This window comes from Vigna umbellata, chromosome 5 (assembly GCF_029865625.1).
Source record: "Vigna umbellata cultivar VRB3 chromosome 5, Vumbellata_1.0, whole genome shotgun sequence".
Taxonomy (NCBI): domain Eukaryota; kingdom Viridiplantae; phylum Streptophyta; class Magnoliopsida; order Fabales; family Fabaceae; genus Vigna; species Vigna umbellata.
In genome coordinates, this window is record NC_142169.1 from 63,096,385 (window position 1) to 63,119,503 (window position 23,119).

A 23,119-nucleotide genomic window follows, 5' to 3' on the forward strand; every position below is an offset into this window, starting at 1 on the left:
GTTCCGGAATGAGTATTCAGGAATACAAGTTAACATTTGGTAAATAAAAATTTTCATGAGTGTAGATATTTGGATTCTAATGTTCCAGTTATAAACATATCACTGTCTTCCTATTTTAAGTAATATGAAAAGTTCATTTCTCACAACTTATTAAAATGTGGATTGAATCTGTTATCTGATATGATTCTAAACTTTGTTTTTTTAGATAATTTGACTAAGTTTAAGAAAATCTCATCCTTCAAATATACTGTAGTTCACATGTTATTTGTTGTTATGCAATTTTGTAACCAGCCTAATAAAAATTGTGATTTAAGCAATTACTTCATTAACGTTTTTTTTTATAATTAATTTCTATTTTATCTCCATAATTTTAAGGGACATCTCAAAAACTTTTTGATAACTTTTTGGCAAGTATACCAAATCGTTCCAAGTAATACAATGAATTTATCTCCATAATTTTATCAAACAGTTTGTGTGCAAGGAATTTATATTTAAAAGAAACTTCGTTGGAATTGGGTTTCATGAATCATATGAATATAAAACTCTGTTCAATATTTCATTACTTCATTCAAACATTCAGATCAAGTCATACTAGTCCTAATCCCTTAGCAACTAGTTCTAAATTAATATATTAAAATGATAATCACTTAGTCAATTTAATATACAATTTGCATTAAGTCTGATGTTAAGAATATCAAGTTATTGAGTCTATCCCTATATCCCAAATCACATGTTCAAAGTTACTTTCCAGTAATCAAAGACATTCAAATAACATTATATTTTCATACAGTGATAATAAATTCAAGAAAGAGCATATGAACGAACAACTATATATTGAGCAGGAAAATTAAATCACAATGAGTTCATTACATCCAATCCGAACGAAAGAGAAATTTAACTACTCCTAGTCATCTAAAACGTACACATTTGAAGCAATCCCTTGCAACAATGGTGTCTTGATGCCTTGAAGTAGTCTCCGGAAGTTCCTGAGATGTTTTCGTTTCTTTATTTTGTCCGAAACTTCTGTTAGTAGAGAATGTTTCTGTCTTTCTGTCACGTCTTTTAAAGCCACTTAATTTCATCGCTATGCGAATTTTCTTCTTCTGGCAGTGCGAATTTTGGCTTTCGCTTTGCGAAAATTGGCTGACAGAGTCTAAATAACACACCATAAATATTTTACATAACAATCTACTACCTATTACAACTTTTCAATGAGGAACAACGTGAATAATTATAAGATTGAGCTCATTTATAAGTATAAAAACAACTCTTTTTCACATTTATCACTTTTATACTTCGAAATGTTCAATAAAAAAAAATATCAAGTACGTATTATACTGTATTTTTGAAATACAAAATAATGTATTTTGAATGGTATAATTTGAAATACAAACATTGTATATTCTAAAATATAAAATCAATAATACATTCTGAGTTATATATTTTAAAATACAAAATTTACATTATCAATTATACAATATGAAATACAAAAATTTATAGGAAGAAATTGTCTTTTTTATATATACCAAAGTTTTATTTTTAAATTATAAATTTGTTATTAATTTAAAAGTATACTAAAATTATAATTATTATCAATTTAAATTAACATAATAATTTTACTATGTTATATAATAAAATAAAAATTTGGTTATTCTATTCAAAATAATGAACTAATGAAAATATTATTATTAATTTAAATAATATTTTAAATTTTTTTTTATTAAATTTATGTTTATATAAAATTAATAATTGTAAATTATCAAATTCAAAATATTAGAAAAATAGTATTGCTATTAATTAAAAACATAATGTAAAGCAGATATTATAATAATTTTAGTAGTAAATTTTACAAATTTATTATCAATGATAAATTTTTAAGAAAATTATTGTTATTATTAATTTGAAGATTTTATAATAAAAAAAACTATAGTTTATTTATTTAAATTGTAGAATTTATGTTCGCCAACAAAAATGGCTTTTATACAAAATTGGTTCAATAAGCCATTTTCTTCTAATTTTATTAGGTTTTTAGCCTTCCTTTGTCTGTGGTATATAATATAATAAAAATACGGAAATTTCTTTTTTCAGGCCTATATTTTTCTTCTTGCGCTTCGTACATTCTAAAATTCCAAAAAGATAGTGCAAATTGTTTTTCATATTTTAATTATAGTTTCATATTCTACCATTCTTAAATATTTTAGATTTCATAATCCAGAAATTAAAAATATTAATTTTACATATTTTAAATTATATAATTTAAAATATAAATTTGTATTTCATATCTAATGTAAATATATATTTAAATCATATAACTTATAATACAAATTTACATTTAATATTGTATAATTTATAATACAAATTTAAAAAATAATATAAAATATAAACCATATTTTAGATTATACAATCAACAATATAAATTTATATTATATAATTTATCATGCAAATTTAGAAAACAATCTAGAATATAAATTATATGTTCGATTATATAATTTGTAATGTAAATTTATATTTTAAATTATATAAATTTAATTTTCAGTATAATCCATAATAAAAATTTAAAATATATTTTACAATTCACATTACATCATTGTAAAATATGTATTTCGCATTAAAAAATACGAATTATACCCTCCAAAATAAAATCACACCAAACTTCTCCCACCATTGTGGAACACTGAAAGTATTCACTTTTTCTTTGAATCAATGATTAATTATAAGAAGATAATATCTTGACCGTGCATGTGTCCATGCTGCCATACTCAAAACCTGTACCTTTTTAAACAGTAGCAGGCATCAAAACAGCAGCAGTAACACTGAGTTTTATCAGAAAAGAATATACTTTATATTTTCTTATACTTTATTCTTTGTTAATTGTTATTTTGCACTTTAACAATTTAAAGACAAACAATTTAACATGATTGCTTATTGCCAAATGTTAAAGGTTTTGGACTTCTCAAAAGTAAAGAATGACTCCTCCTTATTTAATGACTCAAATTAGAGATGAAAACATTATCCATAAATCATTTTTTACATAAATTAATATGTGAAAATACATGTTCATTATTTTTATAACAACAAAAAATAATAAAATTATTATTATTATAATTATAAAATAAATATAAATAAATTTTACAATTTTATTATAAATAATTATTTTAATTTTAAAAAGTGGTTAAATTTTAAAATGGTAAAAAATATACCAAATTTAAAAAGCAGTGTAAAATTGCTAAAATAATTATTTTAATTTAGAATAATATTTTTATAAAGAATAAACATAGAAAAAAAATGTGTATACTAAAATGCTGGGTAAAATTTGAAAATTAATTATTTTAATTAAAAATAAAGTTATTTAAAGAGAATAAATAAATAAAAATGTGTATACCAAGAAATCCCTATATTATAAATTTAAATATATAGATGCTGAAAATTTATTCATTTAACCTCGATTGCATGTCGATGAGACTTTTAATCAAGAACGAATATTCAAAAACACACCAAATTACTTTAACTAATTATTACTTTTGTAAATGGTTTAAAAGTAAAAGATATAATTTAATTTCGGGAAAGAAATATACTTTCTAAGTTTAAATATATTTTTAGTTTTTATTTTTTATAAGTTTTTTCATAAGTTTTTTTATTGTAAAAAATATAATGATATTTTGTATAATAACTTAGAAAATAGAATATTAAAATTGATGGGTATTTTACAATAATCATGAGTGTTTTAAATTAAAATAATTTATTAATATAAATAAAATTTCTTAAATTATCTCATTATTTAAAACACAAGCTATATCTCTAAAACTTTTCCTCTTAGTTCTCTTTCACTTTTTTTTTCTAAAATATCTGACTCCTCCATCGTTTGTTTGACAAAATTCTTAGGAGATCGCAACTAGGTAATCTGCAACATTAAATAGTGTAGAACAAGTAAGTTTCGACTCCTTCTTGTTTTCCCCTCTTAAGTTGAATTCATGCATAGTGATTTCCATTGCATGTATTTTTTGGTTAATTTTCCTAGTTTCTTATTGATTATGGTTCTAAGGAATCTTTCTAATCTTCATTGTGTGTTGTGTAGGGTTTTTTAGGTTTCATTAAGCCCTAATTTCTGAGGTAAGTAGTTTCGGTGTAAGGCAAGGAAATTAGTGTTTATGCTTAATTTTTTTTTCCAAAGTATGATTTGTGGTTATTTGTATAATAGGATGATTTAATTATTATTGAGATATTTGTGCATTGTTCATTGTGTTTGATGAGTTAAAATGGTGGTATTATTCTTGAATGTATGGTATGATTCTGTTTTAGATTGAATACAATTGGTTGTTGGTGAGAATGTTGATGGTATACAATTGGTCTGGTGGATAGATTTGATGAGTCATGGGCGATTTTGGTCTAAAAAGGGTTTTGATGAGTAAGATTTTGAAGTAATAGTCAAATGAGAAAAACTAAGTTTTTGGGATTGTCTTATGGTCATTTGAATCTTGTACAGGCTTTTAATTAAGAAGATTTGGGGTTTTTTGGCAGAGGGTTGCAAAGGCTAAGCAAGCTTGGGAGGGTTGTTGTTTTGTCTCTCGTTAGGCGAGCAAAGACTTTTAGTTGGACAAGTGAGCTTGTGTTCTTAAGTGTTTTTGAATCCTTTATTTTATGTGATGATTCTAAAAGTTAAAATAAATTGTTGTGCTATGTGATAATGTTTAGAATACATGTTTGAATGGAATGAGATGTATAAGAGTCCTAAGGAAGATTCTTAAGTGTTATATAAAAGTGTTGTTGGTATGAATGGAATGAGGAGCTTAGTCTTGGGGCTTATCCCAAAACTGTAATAATCATTAATTCTCAAGTAGAGAGGTTTGATACATGTGCTGAGAGTAGGAGGTCTCAGTTTAGGTGCTTTCAGTATGACCTAAGACGCTTTACAAACTAACTTTGTGAGTGTGGTAGAGTGAAACTTGTTGGCAATAACTTTGCAAAACAGTAGAGACCATCATAAGTGCACAACTCGCCATAACTCGGCATTCATACTAAATCTGGATGGTCCAATATAGGTCTTTGCATGTTTAAGATGCTTGGATTGCTTTATATGAAATGTAATTAATGTGCGAAATGGTAATGTATAATATGAATTGTTTTATATCACTAGTTTATCTTCTGTTTATGTTTTGTTATTCGTTCTTTTGTTTGGTTGTCTTGATTATAATCATCTAGTGGATGTGAGCAGAAGGTGATAAAGTGACTGTGAAACAAACCTTAAATAGAGATGGTTGAGTAGTTTAGTAGTATTTATAATAACTCTTTAATAATTTTCTTTTCTTTTGGTTGTTTTGAAAACATCAAACCTTATATTTATATATGGTTTTGAACCTAATGAATCAATATATAAAGTTTAATTAAGGTTACGCTTAAATGACTATAATAAAATCTTATATTTTTGTAACGGTTAAGTCATATATTTTATTAATTGTGATAATTTTATTATAGTTTAATTTTATATATTTGGAATGTTACACTTTTATCTTTATTATTATATATTTATATTTATATATAAAAGTTTATTTGTCATGTATTTTTGGTTTCAAATTTCTTTTAAATACAATATTTTTTAAAATAAAATAATTATTTTATTTATTTTATTGCTTCTTTGAATTTAAATATTATTAGTTTTAATATCTTTTAAAATTTAACCATTTTTTAATTATAAAACTACCTATAAAATAAATAAAAACTATTCATAATAAAATTATAAAAATTATTTTTTTTTAATTTTTCAATTATACTACTAATAATAAATTTATTATTTTTAACCATCATTAAAAAAATAACACATATTAATTAAATACGTTAATTAGTATCCACATTTTTTTCATATTGCAACTTTTGTCACTGTTTTTTTTCTCTCAGCATTTTATCTATCTTTCAACTTATTTACATAATCGAATATATGCTACACCACATATTAGTATTATTATATTATATATTTATTGTTTACTTTAAAAATATATATAGAAACACGCTGTTACTAGGGTACCAGGATGCAAAATAATTATTCTAAGTAATATATATCATTGTTATTCGCAGTTCCGTGGCACATTTTAAATTTTTTTTATCAATTTTCCAGTCAAAAATGCTATTTCATCTGTATTTTAAAATAAATTAAATTTGAAAGTAATAATTATAATCTTAAATGTGTGAAGAAATTGAAAAATATATACATATGCCTAAATCAAAGTTCACTCATTCATAAGAATTCAAAAAATAATAATACTTTTACAATACTTTTTTACAACATTTTAATATTTTTGATTCATGTATTTACGATTTTTATTATTGATTATGGAGTAATTAAGATGTTATAAAAAAAAATTGAAAGTATCATTATGCATCCAAACAATGTTTTAGTTTTTATTTTGTTGTTTAATTTTAAAGAATCTCCTGATATTCCTCTGACCAACTTTTTCGTTCGCATAAAACCTTTTTACAGTTTCTTGCTGAAGTATGGACTCCACAGGTCATTCCCAGAGCACGCGGTAGAAGAGAAAAGAAAAAGAGAAGCAGCGGTACATTCATCTCTTTTATCGTTTCTCTCGCCCAGTTCATTTTTTTCTGAAATTTCTTCTTTTGATTTTGAAAATCTATTAAATAAGCACATACACTAATCATGTATAATGTGGGTTTGTATTTGTTTCGCTGTTTTTCATCTTCTGTGACTTGGAGAGGGATAATTTTTGTGATTGGGTGTTTTTCTTGCGTTGGAATTTGAATGTAGGTTGATCGAAGAGCAAATAAACCATGAAAGAGGTTCTTTCAAAGGAAATAGATACCCATTCCCAGCAGGGAGAGATTACTGGTGATGTTCTCCCGTTTGCTAGAAGGTGAGTTTAATATTTAGACTTGTTAACACATTTCGTGTTAAGCATTTGCATTCTTGAATATATTATTGTTATCTGTTCACTTATGTTTGATTTTTTTATTTTATTTTTATGTAGCTATCAACTTGAAGCATTGGACAAAGCTATTCGTGAGAATACTATAGTGTACTTGGAGACTGGTTCAGGCAAGACTTTGATAGCCATCATGCTTCTTCGTAGCTATGCTCATCATCTGCGCAAGCCTTCTCCTTTTATTGCAGTGTTCTTGGTTCCCCAAGTTGTGTTGGTCTCTCAAGTATGTCCGTCCCTATCTTATGATGCCCGTTTGAAATTTGAGGTTCATTATTTGATTGACATGTGGCTGTTGAGGAGCCATGGAATGGACCACTACTTTCGCTGTGCTTTTTTCTTTGTTATCTTTTAACTTATTGCTGTTCACTTGTAAATTTAGCAAGCTGAAGTTGTGAAAATGCATACTGACTTGAAAGTGGGAACGTATTGGGGTGATATGGGAGTTGATTATTGGGATGGTGCTACCTGGAAACAAGAAACGGAGAAACATGAGGTGATGGTTTTTGCAGTTTTATCAAAACTGAAAATTGCCTTGTCCTTTTTACGGATTTGTTTTGCCTGATCATAACCCATTTATTTGTCATGCATGGCGTACTCCTGTTTTTCCCCACTTAAAAAGATAGCTGAATGTTTATTTCAGTAGTTATCTGAATTCTATGATTCATTATTTTAATCTCTTGTTTCGAAACAATTTAGCTACCAACTGATTTATATTATAAGATGAATCATCAATGACTTTGCATCGTACAATACATAAATGAATTTGGGCTATTTTGTATTGATACAAATCACATGATTCAATGATTCGTTATATATATATTATTGTCTTTTATCATTTCCATTGAAAATTCAAACAAATTTAAATTGTTAAATGTAAATGAAATGATTTGATGGAACATGTTTGAAATTATTGTTTGACTGTTCCACTACTTTAGTTGTCATTCACTCATTTAATGCATGCAATTTTGTTAAACTCAAGGATTGGAGGGGGTTGTCAAAGATTGTAACTCGACTTGTAAGACTCATGTCATGCATACATGGAAAATTATATTTATAGACCTGAAGATACATTAAACATAAGATAAACAAGAAAAATAGCTCACGATAAAACAAAAGCCATGCACCATGCAGACATTGGTGGCCAGTCCAAAAAAAGTGGGAAAGCCTCTATTTTGAATTTGTTTATATAATCTAAATAATATATAATATATACTTATAAATTCTCAAAAATGACAAATATTAGTCAAATTTAGTGGCATTCAGGAATAACAATTACAAGTCATTGGTGTTTTGACCAAAACATACAAGTAAATACTGAACACAAATCAAATACAAGTTTCCTTCCATAGGTATGATTAATCAATCATCAATGACTAAGGTAATTTATAATTTTTTCTATATAGATTTTGATTTGCGCTTTAAAATAAATACCAAAAATAACCTCCCAAAAAGCCCTAATACCATTGTTCAGAAGGGTTTTTTGGAATCAATATTTAGCGCTCCTACAGCTGCTTCTTAGCCAGATTGGTCTGCTCCAGCTGCTACACTAAACCACTTCACCAGGCACCCCTTGTGGTGGATAGGGGCTTCTCCACTCCACTGCTATAGTGGCCTGCTATTTAAAATGTACGTCTAAAACTAAATAAGGAATTGCAAGGCAATAAAAACTGTATAAATCACGTCTAAATAAACCTTTCCTATTCATGGAGTTAAATAATAATGGTAATACTCCACAACCCTCCCCATTTGGGTGCTTGTTGTTTTCCGTTTCTGAACTTAGTGTGCACCTCATGCCACTCTTGAAGAGAATATGAAATACTCAACTTTCTTCATTGATTTAATTGGTGGCCGTTGTTCACTCTTTTCATCGGTCATTGTGGAATTCTTTCTTGCATGTTGTTTAATTTAAGATTTTCCTATTTATTTTAAAGTTTTGTTCCTGGTTTAAAGCTTAGGAGTACTTAAGCATAGTTTTGTCTTTATATTTATGTTTGAAACAAATGGAAAATTGTTAGGTTCCTGGGTTCTCCAATTCCTAACAAAAATAGTAAAATTGTTTTCTTAACTTTTTTCCAATATTCTATTGGCTTGAAAATGATACTCATTTCTCCATCTGGCATGCTATTTTTTTGCCAGTTTTGGAATTCATTTTCGTATGTCATCTAATTTTTACATTTTCCTCTTTACTTTTGAGGTCTGTACTGGATTAAAGCTTATAGTATGCTTAAGGATAATTTTGTCTTCTCTCTTTATGCTTGAATTAAATGTAAAAGAAGACAAAAGTTTTATTTTTTAAAGAATTCTATTGGCTTTAATATGAAGCACATTGCTTAATTTCTTAATTTTAGTATGATGTTTGTGTCATTTATTTTGTGTTGTATAGATAATTGGTAATTACTATCACTAATGCTTTTGAATGCATAGGTGCTTGTCATGACTCCTGTGATATTGCTGAATTGCTTGAGGCATAGCTTCTTCAAACTGAACATGATTAAGGTTTTAATAATGGATGAATGCCATCATGCTAGGGGTAAACACCCTTATGCGTGCATCATGACTGTAAGTGTTATATCCTTTCTGTCTTCTCTCTTAAGTGGTTGTGTCGTTGAATTTATTTCTAATTCTTGTTACAATATGTTTGAGTTGTGACTTCTTCATTAATATGTTGTTATATATCTTCTACCTTGCTAAGTCTTTGACTTTAAAGATTCATTTTTATTGGGTAATACAAATACAACAAGTGACAAAGATCAGTGGACAAGTGTAAAGGGGGAAACTATACATTCTTTCACCATGCACTGGTGTATGAGCTATGGTTGATTGGTGGCGTTCAAATATTTTTCTACTTTGCGGTGCATAGTTGCATACCAGTAATAACAAAAGACTGTCCATCATTATGTGGGTCAGCTATTAGGTTCGTGAACAACTCTTAACAAGGTTTTACAGTAATATCTGCAGTGTTCAAACATCCCTAGAAACTATTTAATGAAAATGACATTTAGGTTAACTCATGGATTTGCCATTTGAAAGAGTTCTTACCTAAAATAAGCTTCTTTGGCATTAAATCTAACCATAATGCATGCATTTTGTTGAGCCTATGAAAGTAGCTTATAACTTTCTTATAGCTTTTACTGACTTATTTGAATAACCCTCACTCTGAATATTATAAAAATAAGCTTATGTGATAAGCTGTTATTAATAATAACCACTTAATTGAACAATTACCCCAAGCATGTAAAGTGCACACATCCTTAGAAACTGTTAAATAAAAATGACTTTTCGGGTCCATTCATGGATTTTCCATTTGTAAGAGTTTTTAAATAAATTGGGCTTCTTTGGTCATTAAATAAAAACAGTAATGCAGGTGTTTTGTCAAGCCTACGGAAGTAACTTATAGCTTCATTATAGTTTTTACTTGATTTTTGAATATTCCTCACTGTGAATCTTATAAAAATAAGCCAATGTGATAAACTGTTATTAATAACCACTTGATTGAACTATTTCCCCAAGCATGATACTGGTTGCTATACATTGTCATATAAAGTGCATTAAACTTGTGTTGGCAAGTGGTCTGGACTCTGAACTACAGCATTTTCCAAAGATAATATTTAAAAGGACTTGATATTGAACATGAATTCTGCAAACGTAATAAGGTTGTGATCTGATGCATGGTTGGCCATTTACCTCTGTTATATTTCTGAATGTAAAATCTGTTTGGATGAAATAGAGCTGAATTGTTTTTTTTACCTGATTTTCAGAATAATAAGCTTTTTATTTTATTGTTTTAAGTTTTATGCTTCTCTAATTTTATCAACTAGAAGATGTGTGGAACCTCCACCAAAATCACTGATTCGTTGAGGCACTCTATCGACATTTTGCACGGCTAAGAGTGGGTGTTGTGCATCATCTTATTTCTTGGTTCTGTTTTGCTATTGTTCTCTTTTGCTCTGGCAGGTTTTGGTAATGCCAATGACTAAGAGGAACAGAAATTATTGAATTGTGTTCCTTCTGTATGTACTACATGATATATTCATCAATTCAGAGAATAAAAAAGAAACTTAAACAATAATTTGATTTTAATTTGTTACCTTTTTGTTATTGAAGGAACAATGAGCAAGTTCCCTTTCATCAATGGTGGTCACCACCGTTCCTGCCCCAAGTAAAAAATTTGAAAAACATGGAACAGAAAGATTTTTGTTTTGCATTTTCCTTTTGTTTGTGTTTTCACTGGAAAAATTTGGGATTTTTCAATTGGCCTTTGCTATTCCTGGGAGCCTAAAATCAAGAGTTTGCAATTTGTGAATTGAACCTGCAAGAATTGCTTCTAATTTTTGTTATATGACGTTGTCTATTTTAAGGGAGTTCATAATGGGTAGGATAGAATTGTTGCATTCATTTTATCCATCTCTGATTTACTACAAGTTTTTAAAATTTCAAAAATTAAAAAAAGTAAAATTCAAAACTCAACTGAAACTTGATACAGTTTTAAAAATTTGAAAACTGAAGTCTATCCTAAACAGGGACATAGTCTCTACGAAATACTAATTTGAATTGCTGATTTTGCCCTATAGTATTGTGCTTTTCTATTTTTATTTTGTTTTGTTAGGTTTGCAGACAATTAGTTAATTTGTAAACTTGTATTGTACTTTGCTGGTCCCTTGTTGTGTGTGAGCATCATGAGCTTCTAGTTTCTGTTGAGTTAGTTTGTTACCTTTGTAAGATTTGATTTCATGCAGGAATTTTATCATCATCAATTAAAGTGTGGTATCTCTGACCTTCCTCGAATTTTTGGAATGACTGCATCTCCAATTAAGTCAAAAGGTACACAGCCCAGAGAAAGTACATGGCTCCTTGCATTGCTAGCCTTTTCTCTTTAATGTTGAATTCCTTTTTATTTTATTTCTTTAATCAGTTGGAAGTTCTGATTCATCCTGGTCAGAGAATGTACGGAAACTAATGACTCTAATGCATTCAAAGGTTGTATTTTTATTCTTTCCCTCTTTCAAGAAGTTTTCTTGCTTTTGTTCTGCTTTTTATTCTGTTGTTTGAGTGTTGTCTGCTATCTTCTTGGTATAATTGTATAAATTGGTGTAATTTAAAGATAATCACATGTAGATTCATTGCAAAGATTATCGATATGCTCTCCATTACAAGTTTTATTGCAAGAAGTATCATTAGGACATTTATATTAACATGTGTTATCTAATTGATACTTTATATACTTATTTCTTGCGGTAGTTGTTTTCTTAGTTTTTAGAAAACAGTTCTATCTTAACAAGTCTAGAGGTATTGTAATATATACCTATGCTATAAAGTTGTTTATTTATTTCAAGAAATGAAACAATATGGTTGGAATAATTTATTCTCATGTGATTAAGGCTCATTTGTGCTATGTGCAAACCCCTTGGTTTTGCTAAAACATTTTGAAATGAAGGTATATACATGTAGTGAAGCTGTCATCACAGAGTTCATGCCAACATCAACACCAGTATTCAAGTTTTACAGGGACAGTGGAATTCAATTTGTATTATTTGAAGAATTGGAATCTAAACTCAAGATGTTAAAAGAACAGGTTTGTACATTTAATGACACCACATTCTAAACATGCTCTGAAACAACTAAGAAAAAGAAAAATTCCCCACGTGTTGCAAGTGGAAATATGAGTTTGCCTTAGTTATCTATTCCATCAAGTGACAAGTTGTGTTCAATCAATTCCCAATTTTTAGTCATATAATCTTCCTATATTTAATTATTAGTCAGAATCACATTTTATTTGTAGCTGGTACTAAGTTATAAGCTATAGTTTATTATTTCTTTTTGGGTAATTGACAATGGATTTCCTGTTTCTCAGCATGAACTCACTTTACAAAGTTCAGATTTCACTAGATCAGTTGCTGAGTCTGCACAAAAAAGAATAACTAAGATTTTTTGTGCTTTAATGTTTTGCCTGGATGAGCTTGGTGTTTGGCTGGCTTTGAAGGTTCTCACTTTTTTCCTGCAGACTTTCTGACTCTGGACTGATCAAGGTTTCATAAATCATAATTCTCAATTTTTTCTTGCGTGACAGGCAGCAGAATTTTTATCTTCCAATGAATTTGATTCATTTTCATGGGGACACTCTGGGGATAAAGTTGTTAAAAACTTTATTTTGGCTGTCGTACATACACTGAAAAGTTACTTTCAATGTGGTAATGATTCTACAATCGTGGAGACTAATGGTGAAATTTTAATAAATTTTTTCTTTGTATTCATAGCGTTAACTAACTTTTTCCAATGTTTTCTTCTTGCTCAGATCCTCAGTGGTCCATTGGTGACAATGTTGATTCTGATGTGGAGATGGGGCTGTTGACCTCCAAAGTTTGTTGCCTTATTGACTCTCTACTTGAGTACAGGTTATAATCATGGATAAGATTCTTCTTTAATATTACCACATTATAAATTCATGTAATGTGGGTTATTATTGTGGATATTCTGGTTTGTAGACTTTCCTTGTTTAAATTTCTTATTGGATGAGTAATTGCCTCTATGGTTGGTCACTTGTCATTTAACTTTTAGTCTCATCTTTCTTCTTTATTCTTCAACTCTGAATAGGGATATCCTCTGATGAATTTAACATAATGATAACCTGTCCCAATATTTGATAATTCAGCTTATTAAAGTTAAAAGAATTTGAAGAGAATGGATGTATTCTGAAAATGAATTCAATCATTACAAAAGGGTTATGTATCAGCTATTTATAGCTGTACATATAGGGAAACTGAGCCATAACCAACTGTAATAAAGTAAGATTTAGACGATATCGATAGTGGGCTTATTGAAAATCCACTGCTGTGCAAATGTTATAGCGGATCAGACAGAGTAATAAAACTATACTCTTATGAAGCCTTATCACTTCCTGACTAATTATTGGCTAGTACTAGGTTGACTCCATATTTTGGTAAATGTAGAAATCAAGACATTTTGTCCTGACATACAATTTTAGAGGTAGAGAGCTGATGAATGTTTTTGTGATCCTTTTTTTATACAATCGGTATATATTATATACCAGATATTATATCAAGACTTTTTATTGCTAATTGTCAACGGACCAATCATTGAAAAAGGGAAGACAATGGTTCAATAGTTTGAGGTCCAACTAGTATTAATAAAATTATATTAATAATCATTAAATAGCACATACAATAATAAAATTATATTAGTAATCATCAAATATCACATACAATAGTATTAAATAAATGTAATAGCATAGACTTTAAACTGAAAATTATAAGAAAACATTATTTATAGGTCCCTTAACATTTAATCTTAATACATAGGTTTACATTTTAACAAAATACAATAGTGTCCATTAACAAGAACAAGTTTATATTTAGAATAGAAAGAAAATGGAAAATTAATATAAATATCTAAATTATATGTTTTATTAGATAGAAAATTAATTATAATCAATAGAATATTTGTTCCTGTGTTATGTTTGTTAATTATGTGTTTTCATTTATGTTAGAAATATCTTAAATCGAATTTTTTTGAAAGATACTTGTTCAAACTGTAGTGATCAGTTGTGCTCCAAAACATGTATTTTTTCAGCAAATTATCTAGACATACTCATCACTCACTAGGTCAAAATTAGTTTCAATACCATTTTGTTACAGATTGAGGGTGAGATATTTGGGAAATGGGTCATGATCATACTACATAAGAGAACATGACACCGTTTTCAAAAACTTTAAAGTAATAGGATTGTGGGTATTTTTCTATATATATATATTGCTGATCTAGCACATTTTTATCCAGTGTGGGACTCCAACTCACATCAACTAAAGACTTTCTCAAACCCTAAATCCTATATAAGGAGACAAACCTTGTCTTGCAAATCCGTTTTATGAAGTTAAGTTAGACTTAAGTCCATTATCTAAGATGAGTAATGATGTAAAACAGAAAAGGGTTATCATTGGGTTGTTGTTGAATGAGGGAAAGTCATATTGGACAATAACAATTAAAGGGAGTGTGACATTGTTAGGGTCTAAAGTTTAGCTGATTAAAAACTTGATATTTTACTTAAACTTAAAGCCTTGAGACGCTTCTACCTAATGGACTAGTCTATTTAGGTGGACTATCTTCTTGTGCGTAAGTTCTAACAAATGGATGCTAAAATATTCTGCCTCATTGATTTATTCCCGAAGTTCTTGTATTGTGACCAATTTTTTTTAATCTTTATTATACTCTATTCTAATCAGTTGATCAGTCCACTATTTTTATTGACTGATTGTATGTGGTTACTGTGGGATAAGGATATTGGTGTTTGATTGTAAGTAGTGATCATAGTTTATTACTGTTAAATTGATTTGATTTTTTGTAGTGATATTTGTTATGTCATTTTTATATTATTGTTAAATTTATGTGAAGGATCTACTATTTTTCTACAATTGCAGGGCTTTGATTGACATGAGATGCATAATTTTTGTGGAAAGGATTATTACAGCTGTTGTCCTTCAGGATCTGTTGAATACCCTTCTTCCAAAATACAGTAGCTGGAAGATTAAATTCATTGCAGGACACAATTTTGGATTGCAAAATCAGTCTAGGAGAAAACAAAATGAAATCGTGGAAGAATTTCGAATGGGATTGGTATGTTGCTTTCTTAAACAATCCACTGTATTGTAATAACCATATGCAGTGTCTTGTCAATAAAAAAAAAGTAATGTGCAGGTCAACATCATTGTTGCAACATCAATTCTTGAAGAGGGTTTAGACGTACAAAGTTGTAATTTAGTCATTAGATTTGATCCATCTCCAACCGTGTGCAGTTTCATACAGTCCAGAGGACGTGCCAGGATGAGAAATTCAGATTACATATTAATTGTTAAGAGGTATTTGTTTCTTAAATTACTCCTTCCTCACATTTATCACTACCCTGGCACTCTGCAAGAGACAATCATAGTGTTAATTCTGTATAATTTACTACTTGAAACAAATTATACCCAAACAACCTTGATTTTGTTCTGAATTTACAGTGGAGATTCAGTTACTCGTTCTCGGCTAGAGAAATATCTTGCTAGTGCAGATATTATGAGGAAGGAGTCTTTGCACCATTCTTCCCTTCCTTGTGATCCTTTTGAAGGTGAAGAATATGATAAAGAGTCTTATCGTGTTGCAAGTACTGGAGCCATTGCAAATCTTAGTTCTAGCATAAGTTTAATATATTTGTATTGCTCACGACTCCCTGCAGATGGGTTAGTTGGTTAATTTTCTGCTGTTATTACATGTGTTTTCTTCCTTCAGTTTAATGTACTTAAGATATGCTTTCTTTTTGCATATTTCTGGTTGTTCTGCTTTGTTTTTATCCTGCCCATCATTTATCCCATCTATATTAAACTGTCAGGTACTTCAAACCAACTCCAAGGTGGGACAGAGAGACTAACACATTGTATCTTCCCAAGAGCTGCCCTCTACAGCCTATTCGAGTTGAAGGTGACCAAAAACTCTTAAAGAATATTGCATGCCTTGAAGCATGCAAACAACTGCATAAGATTGGAGCTCTGACAGATTATCTTGTTCCTGATGTCTTCATTGAAGAAGCAGAGATGGAGGAATTTGGTACTTTACAAACCTTTTATTCTTTTGTCCATCTATTACTACCGTGGGTTTTAAATATTGAATGAATTCCACATTAAACAATTTCTTTCAGGGAATGAACCTTATGATGAAAACCAACCAGCTTATGTGCCATTTGGATTGGTAAATTGTGTGTCAAATAATAGTCACACAACATACCATTGTTATTTGATGGAGTTAAGTCAAAATTTTAGCTATGATATCTCTGTTCAAGATATTTTTCTTGCCACAAGAATTGAGCTTGATCCGGAAATTGGATGCACACAATTCGATATGGGTTTTGACAGAGGTAGCTTGTCGGTGAAGTTGATATACAAAGGAACCATTGATCTTTCACCCGATCTGGTATGCTATTTAGTTGTCCTTTAATGTTTCCACAATAATTGGTTAAGAAAACTCATTGTATTTGTTGTCTGTTTTTTGTTTTACAGGTTCTTTTATGTAAGAAATTTCAGGTCACTTTGCTTAGAATTTTGATAGATAATAGTATGAATAATTTGGCAATGGGTTTAGACAAATGCTGTTTGGAAGGTGGTGTTGAGATTGATTATCTCTTGCTTCCGGCTATTGGCAAAGGGGAAAAATCAATTGTTAATTGGTTGGCTATCAATGCGGTAAATCCATCTAATATTATGTGTGAGTATCATCCGCTCTGCATAAGGACAAAAAGTGGTATAGTTTGCACTTGTAGACTACAAGATGCTTTGGTGTTTACTTCACATGCTGGTGATAGGATTCATTTTTATATCACAACTGGTACAACAGAGTTGGATGGAAACTCTCCTATGAAGCTAAGGGATGGTGAAATTACTACTTACAAGAAGTATTACAAACAAAAGTAAATAAATTTGTGATTGATGTTTATTATCAGGTTACTGTATCTACTCGTGTTATTCTATTTCTTTTTCCAATTTTTCAGACATCACGTTCAATTGCAATATGAAGATCAAAAACTCATTAAAGCAAGACACAAATTTCCAGTTAAAAACTATATTCATGGATACAAACAAGGGAAGGAAGGAGGTTGGACCTTGTATTTTAAATTTTTTCTTTCTGGTTGTCTCTCCATTGTGGGATTTGACCAATTATGACCAGTCTTGGTTTGTGCAGAAATGCATTGGTTTTTATTTTCAATAAATACAAAAGTGTTGCTTCTGGTGGATATATAGGAGGTTGATTATGCCAATAATCTTAAAATCAGGGTTACCTGTGTAACCAAAATCTATTGAAGTGGATTTTTCGTATATCTGCCACTGTATGCCTGCTGACTATAATTGAAAGGAAATCTGGCTTGTTAGTTTGGTTATTTCTTCTGAACAGTTTTTTGGGATTAAAATGGCCTCTGCTTCTTTTCGTGAGGGTATTATTCTTAGTTGTTACCTTTCTATTGGCTTGATTGTTTTTAAAAGCTAATATTATAGTCTTAATATGAACCAAATTTGTATCTGCAGTTACTCCTTCTATTAGCAATAACTTATTTATCCATGTCATAATGCCTAATTTTATTCATTTCCAAACTATAGTTGTATTATGTGTTCAAAAAAGTTGTGGCTGTTTTTAATGCTTGTCTCAAGCTCTGACAATGCGTGATCTAATCTGAATCCTAACTTCGTGTTTTTCATTTCAGAAGCAAGCAAAGCCTCTGTTGAATTACCCCCTGAACTGTGCTCTATAGTCATGTCGCCAATAAAAGATAGTATCATTTATACCTTCTCGTTTATTCCATCAATCATGCATCGTCTTGAATCTTTGCTTGGAGCTTTCAATTTGAAAAAGATGCATTTGGATCATTGCGCACAATATGAAATTCCTACAATCAAGGTGTGTTACAACTGTTTGTCAATACAATCTAGACTAGTTTATTTCTCCTTTTTATCCAGAATAGGAAATTTTATCTGTCTGCTAATTGTTCTTAATATATATATATATATATATATATATATATATATATATATATATATATATAAGCTGTTGTGTAAAAAATTGACCTAGAAAGCAGGGCATTCTTAAAAGGTAACTAATATCTTCTGGACCGTCCTTCTTTTAAGCCTATGTTGCATCGATCAATGCACAATGAAGAGATTGAGAGGAAACTTGTCAGTGTAAAATATTCTGTTGGTATCTTTTGGTTATTTTGTTATTGCTAGTTTGTCCAGTTGTCTAATATTTTAAAACCAATGGTATATGTGACTTGCATTGTAGGTCTTGGAAGCAATAACTGCTACAAGCTGCAAGGAGGCCTTTCATTATGAGTCTCTTGAGACTCTTGGAGATTCTTTTTTAAAATATGCTGTCTCTCAACAACTTTTTAGCACTTATCAAAATATACATGAAGGTCTCCTCAGTATTAAAAGGAAAAAAATAATTTCTAATGCTGCCCTGTGTAAGTTAGGGTGCAGGTCTGGACTTCCGGTACTCTCTCATTCTCTCTGATTTTGTTGTTCCACTTTTTGTGCTGTACATATGTTGTGATGCTTCCTTTCAGCATTTTTTTTTAACTTATATTATGGTTTTATTGTATGTGTTAAGAAGTGGACTTTAAGTCTAACTCAACTCCACAAAACTGGCTTGTAAGGTGATGTTTGCACTCACTTATGTACTATAAATTGGCCTTATCTTTATTCTATGTTGGACTTCCAACACACTTCCCTCATGTCAAGGTATATACATCTATAGCATGGAACTAAAAATTAATGGGTAGTCCAATAACGGTTCAATAGAGGTGAAACAATATGTCTAACAAATAACAAATCTCGCTAGAATAGGCTCTAACATTTACTTTGATATCATATTAAGAAATGAACTTTAAGTCTAACTCAATCACACAAAACCAACTTGTAAGATGAGATATGTACCTACTTATATACAACAAATTGACTTTATCTTTAATCGATGTGAAACTTCCAACATGATGCTTTTATCTGTATTTTGGTTTTACTGTTTCTTCAAACGTAGGAGTCTTCTACGTTTGATCGATTGATATTTTAAGTTTGATAATAGATTATAATTTTAACTTAACTGGTTGCAATTGTTTGGATGATTATCATATTTGTACGATATTTTGTATGTTATTTGCTTTTTGAGCAGCGAGCATTGTGAGCTCTAAAATTGAAGAAACCGAAGCTGATAAGGTTTTGGACCACAGTCCAAGTGGGCCCAAGACTTGAATAATCAATTGAAAAAGAAAGGAGAGCAGAGAAATCTGCTCCCTAATGGTGCAGGCATCTGAGTATGCTGAGTAAGCACATGGAAATGGTACAGTCTTTTGGGAAGAAACTGGCATGGAGTGTAAGCAGAAGCTTCTTGAGGTTGTAAAGAGAGCTAGGGTGTGGGCTGGTGTTAGTCTTTTTCCTTGTAAGAGCTATGAGCTTTTGAATGGAATAAAACTTGATTTCCAGAATTTATCAAAGATTAAATTAATATTTTAATAATTTCTACAAGTAATTTTGTCTCTAATCTGTAGCTTGTGCCATGAGGAGTTGATTGTATTGCTTAGATGTTCTTTAATCCATTTTCGAATGAGTTTATATGGTTGTAGAATTCTGCATTGTTATGATGAGGATTGCATTATCATCTTGAAACTTCAGAATTCTTAATTCTGCAATATTTCGATTTGCAGGGCTTCATACAAAATGAACCTTTTGATCCTCATACCTGGACCGTTCCAGGTGATAAGTCTAGAGGTTTTAAATTGAAAGAGTTGGTTAGTGGGGGGAAAAAAATTTATGTTATGGGAGAAAGGAAATTAAATCGAAAGATCATTGCTGATGTTGTCGAGGCACTAATTGGTGCCTTTCTCAGCAGTGGTGGTGAAAAGGCTGCTCTATTGTTTATGGACTGGGTTGGTATTAAAGTTAGCTTTAATAAAATACCCTATGAGAGACACTTTGACATTCAACCAGAGAAACGGGTGCATGTCAATCATTTAGAATCACAATTGAAGTACTCATTCAATGACCGTACTCTTCTAGTGGAAGCTTTGACCCATGGTTCCTACATGCTTCCTGAAATTCCTAGATGTTATCAGGTATGTACTGTAGTTATTGTTCATTCTATGGGAACAAGAGAGGGACGTTAGCATGTATTTATTATGCATGAATAAACTTTCGCAAACTCCATGCAGACTGGCCTGGTGGGACCCAATAAATAGTAATTGTACACATCCTTCTTGATAAATCAATCTTTTTCTCATATTCTTCTTACTTTTGCTTCTTTTATCGCAATTCATGAATAATATGCCCTCCTTCCCGCAGCGACTAGAATTTCTTGGAGATTCAGTGTTGGATTATCTCATTACTTGGCATTTGTATTGATAAATCAATGTTTTTCTCATATTCTTCTTACTTTTGCTTCTTTTATCGGAATTGATGAATAATATGCCCTCCTTCCTGCAGCGACTAGAATTTCTTGGAGATTCAGTGTTGGATTATCTCATTACTTGGCATTTGTATAATAGATATCCTGGCATGTCACCTGGACAGTTAACTGACATGAGGTCAGCTTCTGTAAATAATGATTGTTATGCATGGTCTGCTATTAACCATGGGTTACACAAGCATGTACTTCATGCCTCACAAGAATTGCATAAGCATATTGCTGTTACACTTGTCAATTTTGATAAGTTGTCGTCGGCATCAACTTTTGGATACGGGTCAGAGACATCACTCCCTAAGGTTAGCTGTTAAAGTTTAGCTCATAGGTCCACTTGGTTATTATTGTTTAGCAAAGTGCATGCTAACATACATTATTATGGTCATGGTGCTTGCAATAGAGAAAAAAGTTCCTTGAAAGTGAACTTAACTGTAAAATACGCATGCCTTATCTGGTGTATCTATTCTATAAATTCCAGAGTGGTTAGTGCTTACTCCTGCTTTGTTTAGACAAGTTTACTTCAGAGGATCCTTGAGAATGTTGAACTAAATAAATTCTGACTGTTGTGGTGGATAAACTTTTTAGAGAAAGTCTTTTAAGTGATGATAGGAAAAATTACCTGCATTATGGGTTTATTTAGCAATACTATTTGGTATGAGTTTTCTTATAAAAACTGTTATGAATGCCTAATAACCAATTGTGGTTGGAGAGGGGGAGGTTAACGTATCGAACTAGTTTTCCTATTCTTAACTAGTTGAATGAAAATCCGTTGTTTTTGATGCTGGTTTCCTGATTTTCTAGTATGTTTTCCATTCAACTTTGGAGTAGCGTAATATGTTAGTTATTTAGTACTCCAAGTTGTGACCCAGTTCCTTGTTTTCAAAACACGTGGAATGTCAAAGGATATACATACTAATGAATTAAACAATTATTAGTATATTCGAACAAAATCTTGTGCTTCACCAGTGTTAGATGACCTTGCAAACATTATTTATCTGTCTTGACTCATGTTTGAAGATGTAGCTGCTTTATTCCCTTCTTTGACCCAATTTTATAGAAGTAATGTTAGTATATGCTTTCTGTGAGTTTTGCAGCACATTCCATTTTCTGTCCTAGATGTTCTGCTGCAATGCAATAGCCATTACAGAACACATAAGTTTGTTCCTACTGTTTGATAGGTACTTGGAGACATTATAGAGTCCCTGGCTGGAGCAATACTAGTTGATTCAGGGTACAATATGGAGGTTGTGTGGCAGAGTATAAAGCCACTTTTAGAACCCCTTGTCACTCCTGAAACATTGAGGCTCCATCCCGTCCGAGAGTTGAATGAACTATGCCAAAAGAGAAGTTATAATATTATACAGGAGGATGTGTCCCGTAAGGATGGTGTGACCAGATTTAAAATGGGGGTAGAAGCCGATGGGGTTATTCACCAGCATGAATATATTGGTTCTGCACTGAAGGGCACAGCCAAGAAGATAGTCTGCAAGGAAATCTTGAATTCCTTGAAGGAGGTTAGGGGGGCACTGTAGGTTGTAATATTTGTTTATATTTCTTTAGTCTTTTTTTTGTTTTGTGCAAGGGTAAATAGGCATGTTAGTATGATGTAGATATTGGGCCTATGAGCACATTTTGAGTAGTTTGACTATAATCATTGCAAAACCTGACCACTACAACCAATAAAACACAACTTATCTCAGAACATTTTCACTCTTTTCATAAAATATCAGTTCCACAAGAAATAGAAAAAACTGAAGGTAAATACAGTAATATTAGATCATATAAAAATTGACTTCAAGATGTGCATAACAATATTGAATTGGGTTTACGTAAGTATGATGCAGTAAAGGCAACATAACGTAATAACAATTTTCACTGACCAACTACATCAATGGACTTTGAAATACCCATGCATATAATTCATAAACACATATTAAGTTATATGAGGGGTTACAAAATGTTGAATAGTGAAAATTATACTTGAGATTAATTGGCAGTCATTTATTTTTTTTCAATTCGATTAGAGTGCAAAATCAGTGAAACATAAGATTGATATCAATTGATAAAATTGGTCAAAAACAGAGGGAATAAAAAAAAATAAAAGTTTTCATTTTAACTTTATAAAATAAAAGTAATTCTATATTAGTTGTTTGCTAAATATAAACTTGTTACTATTATTACCCATTGATGTGTATTATTCA

At 30.4% G+C, this 23,119-nt stretch overlaps 1 protein-coding gene across 2 annotated transcripts; it reads left to right on the forward strand.

Moving 5' to 3' along the window:
• The first annotated feature begins 6,408 nt into the window (after positions 1 to 6,408).
• LOC124822436 (endoribonuclease Dicer homolog 2-like) lies at positions 6,409 to 22,620 on the forward strand. 2 transcript variants are annotated; one of them, XM_088116268.1, is made up of 23 exons: positions 6,409 to 6,548; positions 6,758 to 6,863; positions 6,978 to 7,155; positions 7,312 to 7,425; positions 9,357 to 9,491; positions 11,669 to 11,753; positions 11,845 to 11,909; positions 12,367 to 12,504; positions 12,784 to 12,912; positions 13,000 to 13,120; positions 13,225 to 13,324; positions 15,365 to 15,560; positions 15,642 to 15,802; positions 15,947 to 16,165; positions 16,315 to 16,529; positions 16,621 to 16,892; positions 16,979 to 17,385; positions 17,467 to 17,570; positions 18,175 to 18,368; positions 18,750 to 18,959; positions 20,167 to 20,574; positions 20,942 to 21,220; positions 22,097 to 22,620. In XM_088116268.1, the coding sequence occupies exons 2-23, from the start codon at positions 6,781 to 6,783 to the stop codon at positions 22,448 to 22,450; spliced, it is 4,167 nt and encodes a 1,388-aa protein (XP_087972394.1). In that variant the 5' UTR covers positions 6,409 to 6,548; positions 6,758 to 6,780; the 3' UTR covers positions 22,451 to 22,620. The 2 variants fall into 2 exon arrangements, with proteins under 2 accessions (XP_087972394.1, XP_047150397.1); XM_047294441.2 differs by lacking the exon at positions 22,097 to 22,620 and having other exon boundaries at positions 20,801 to 21,084.
• The last annotated feature ends 499 nt before the right edge of the window (positions 22,621 to 23,119 follow it).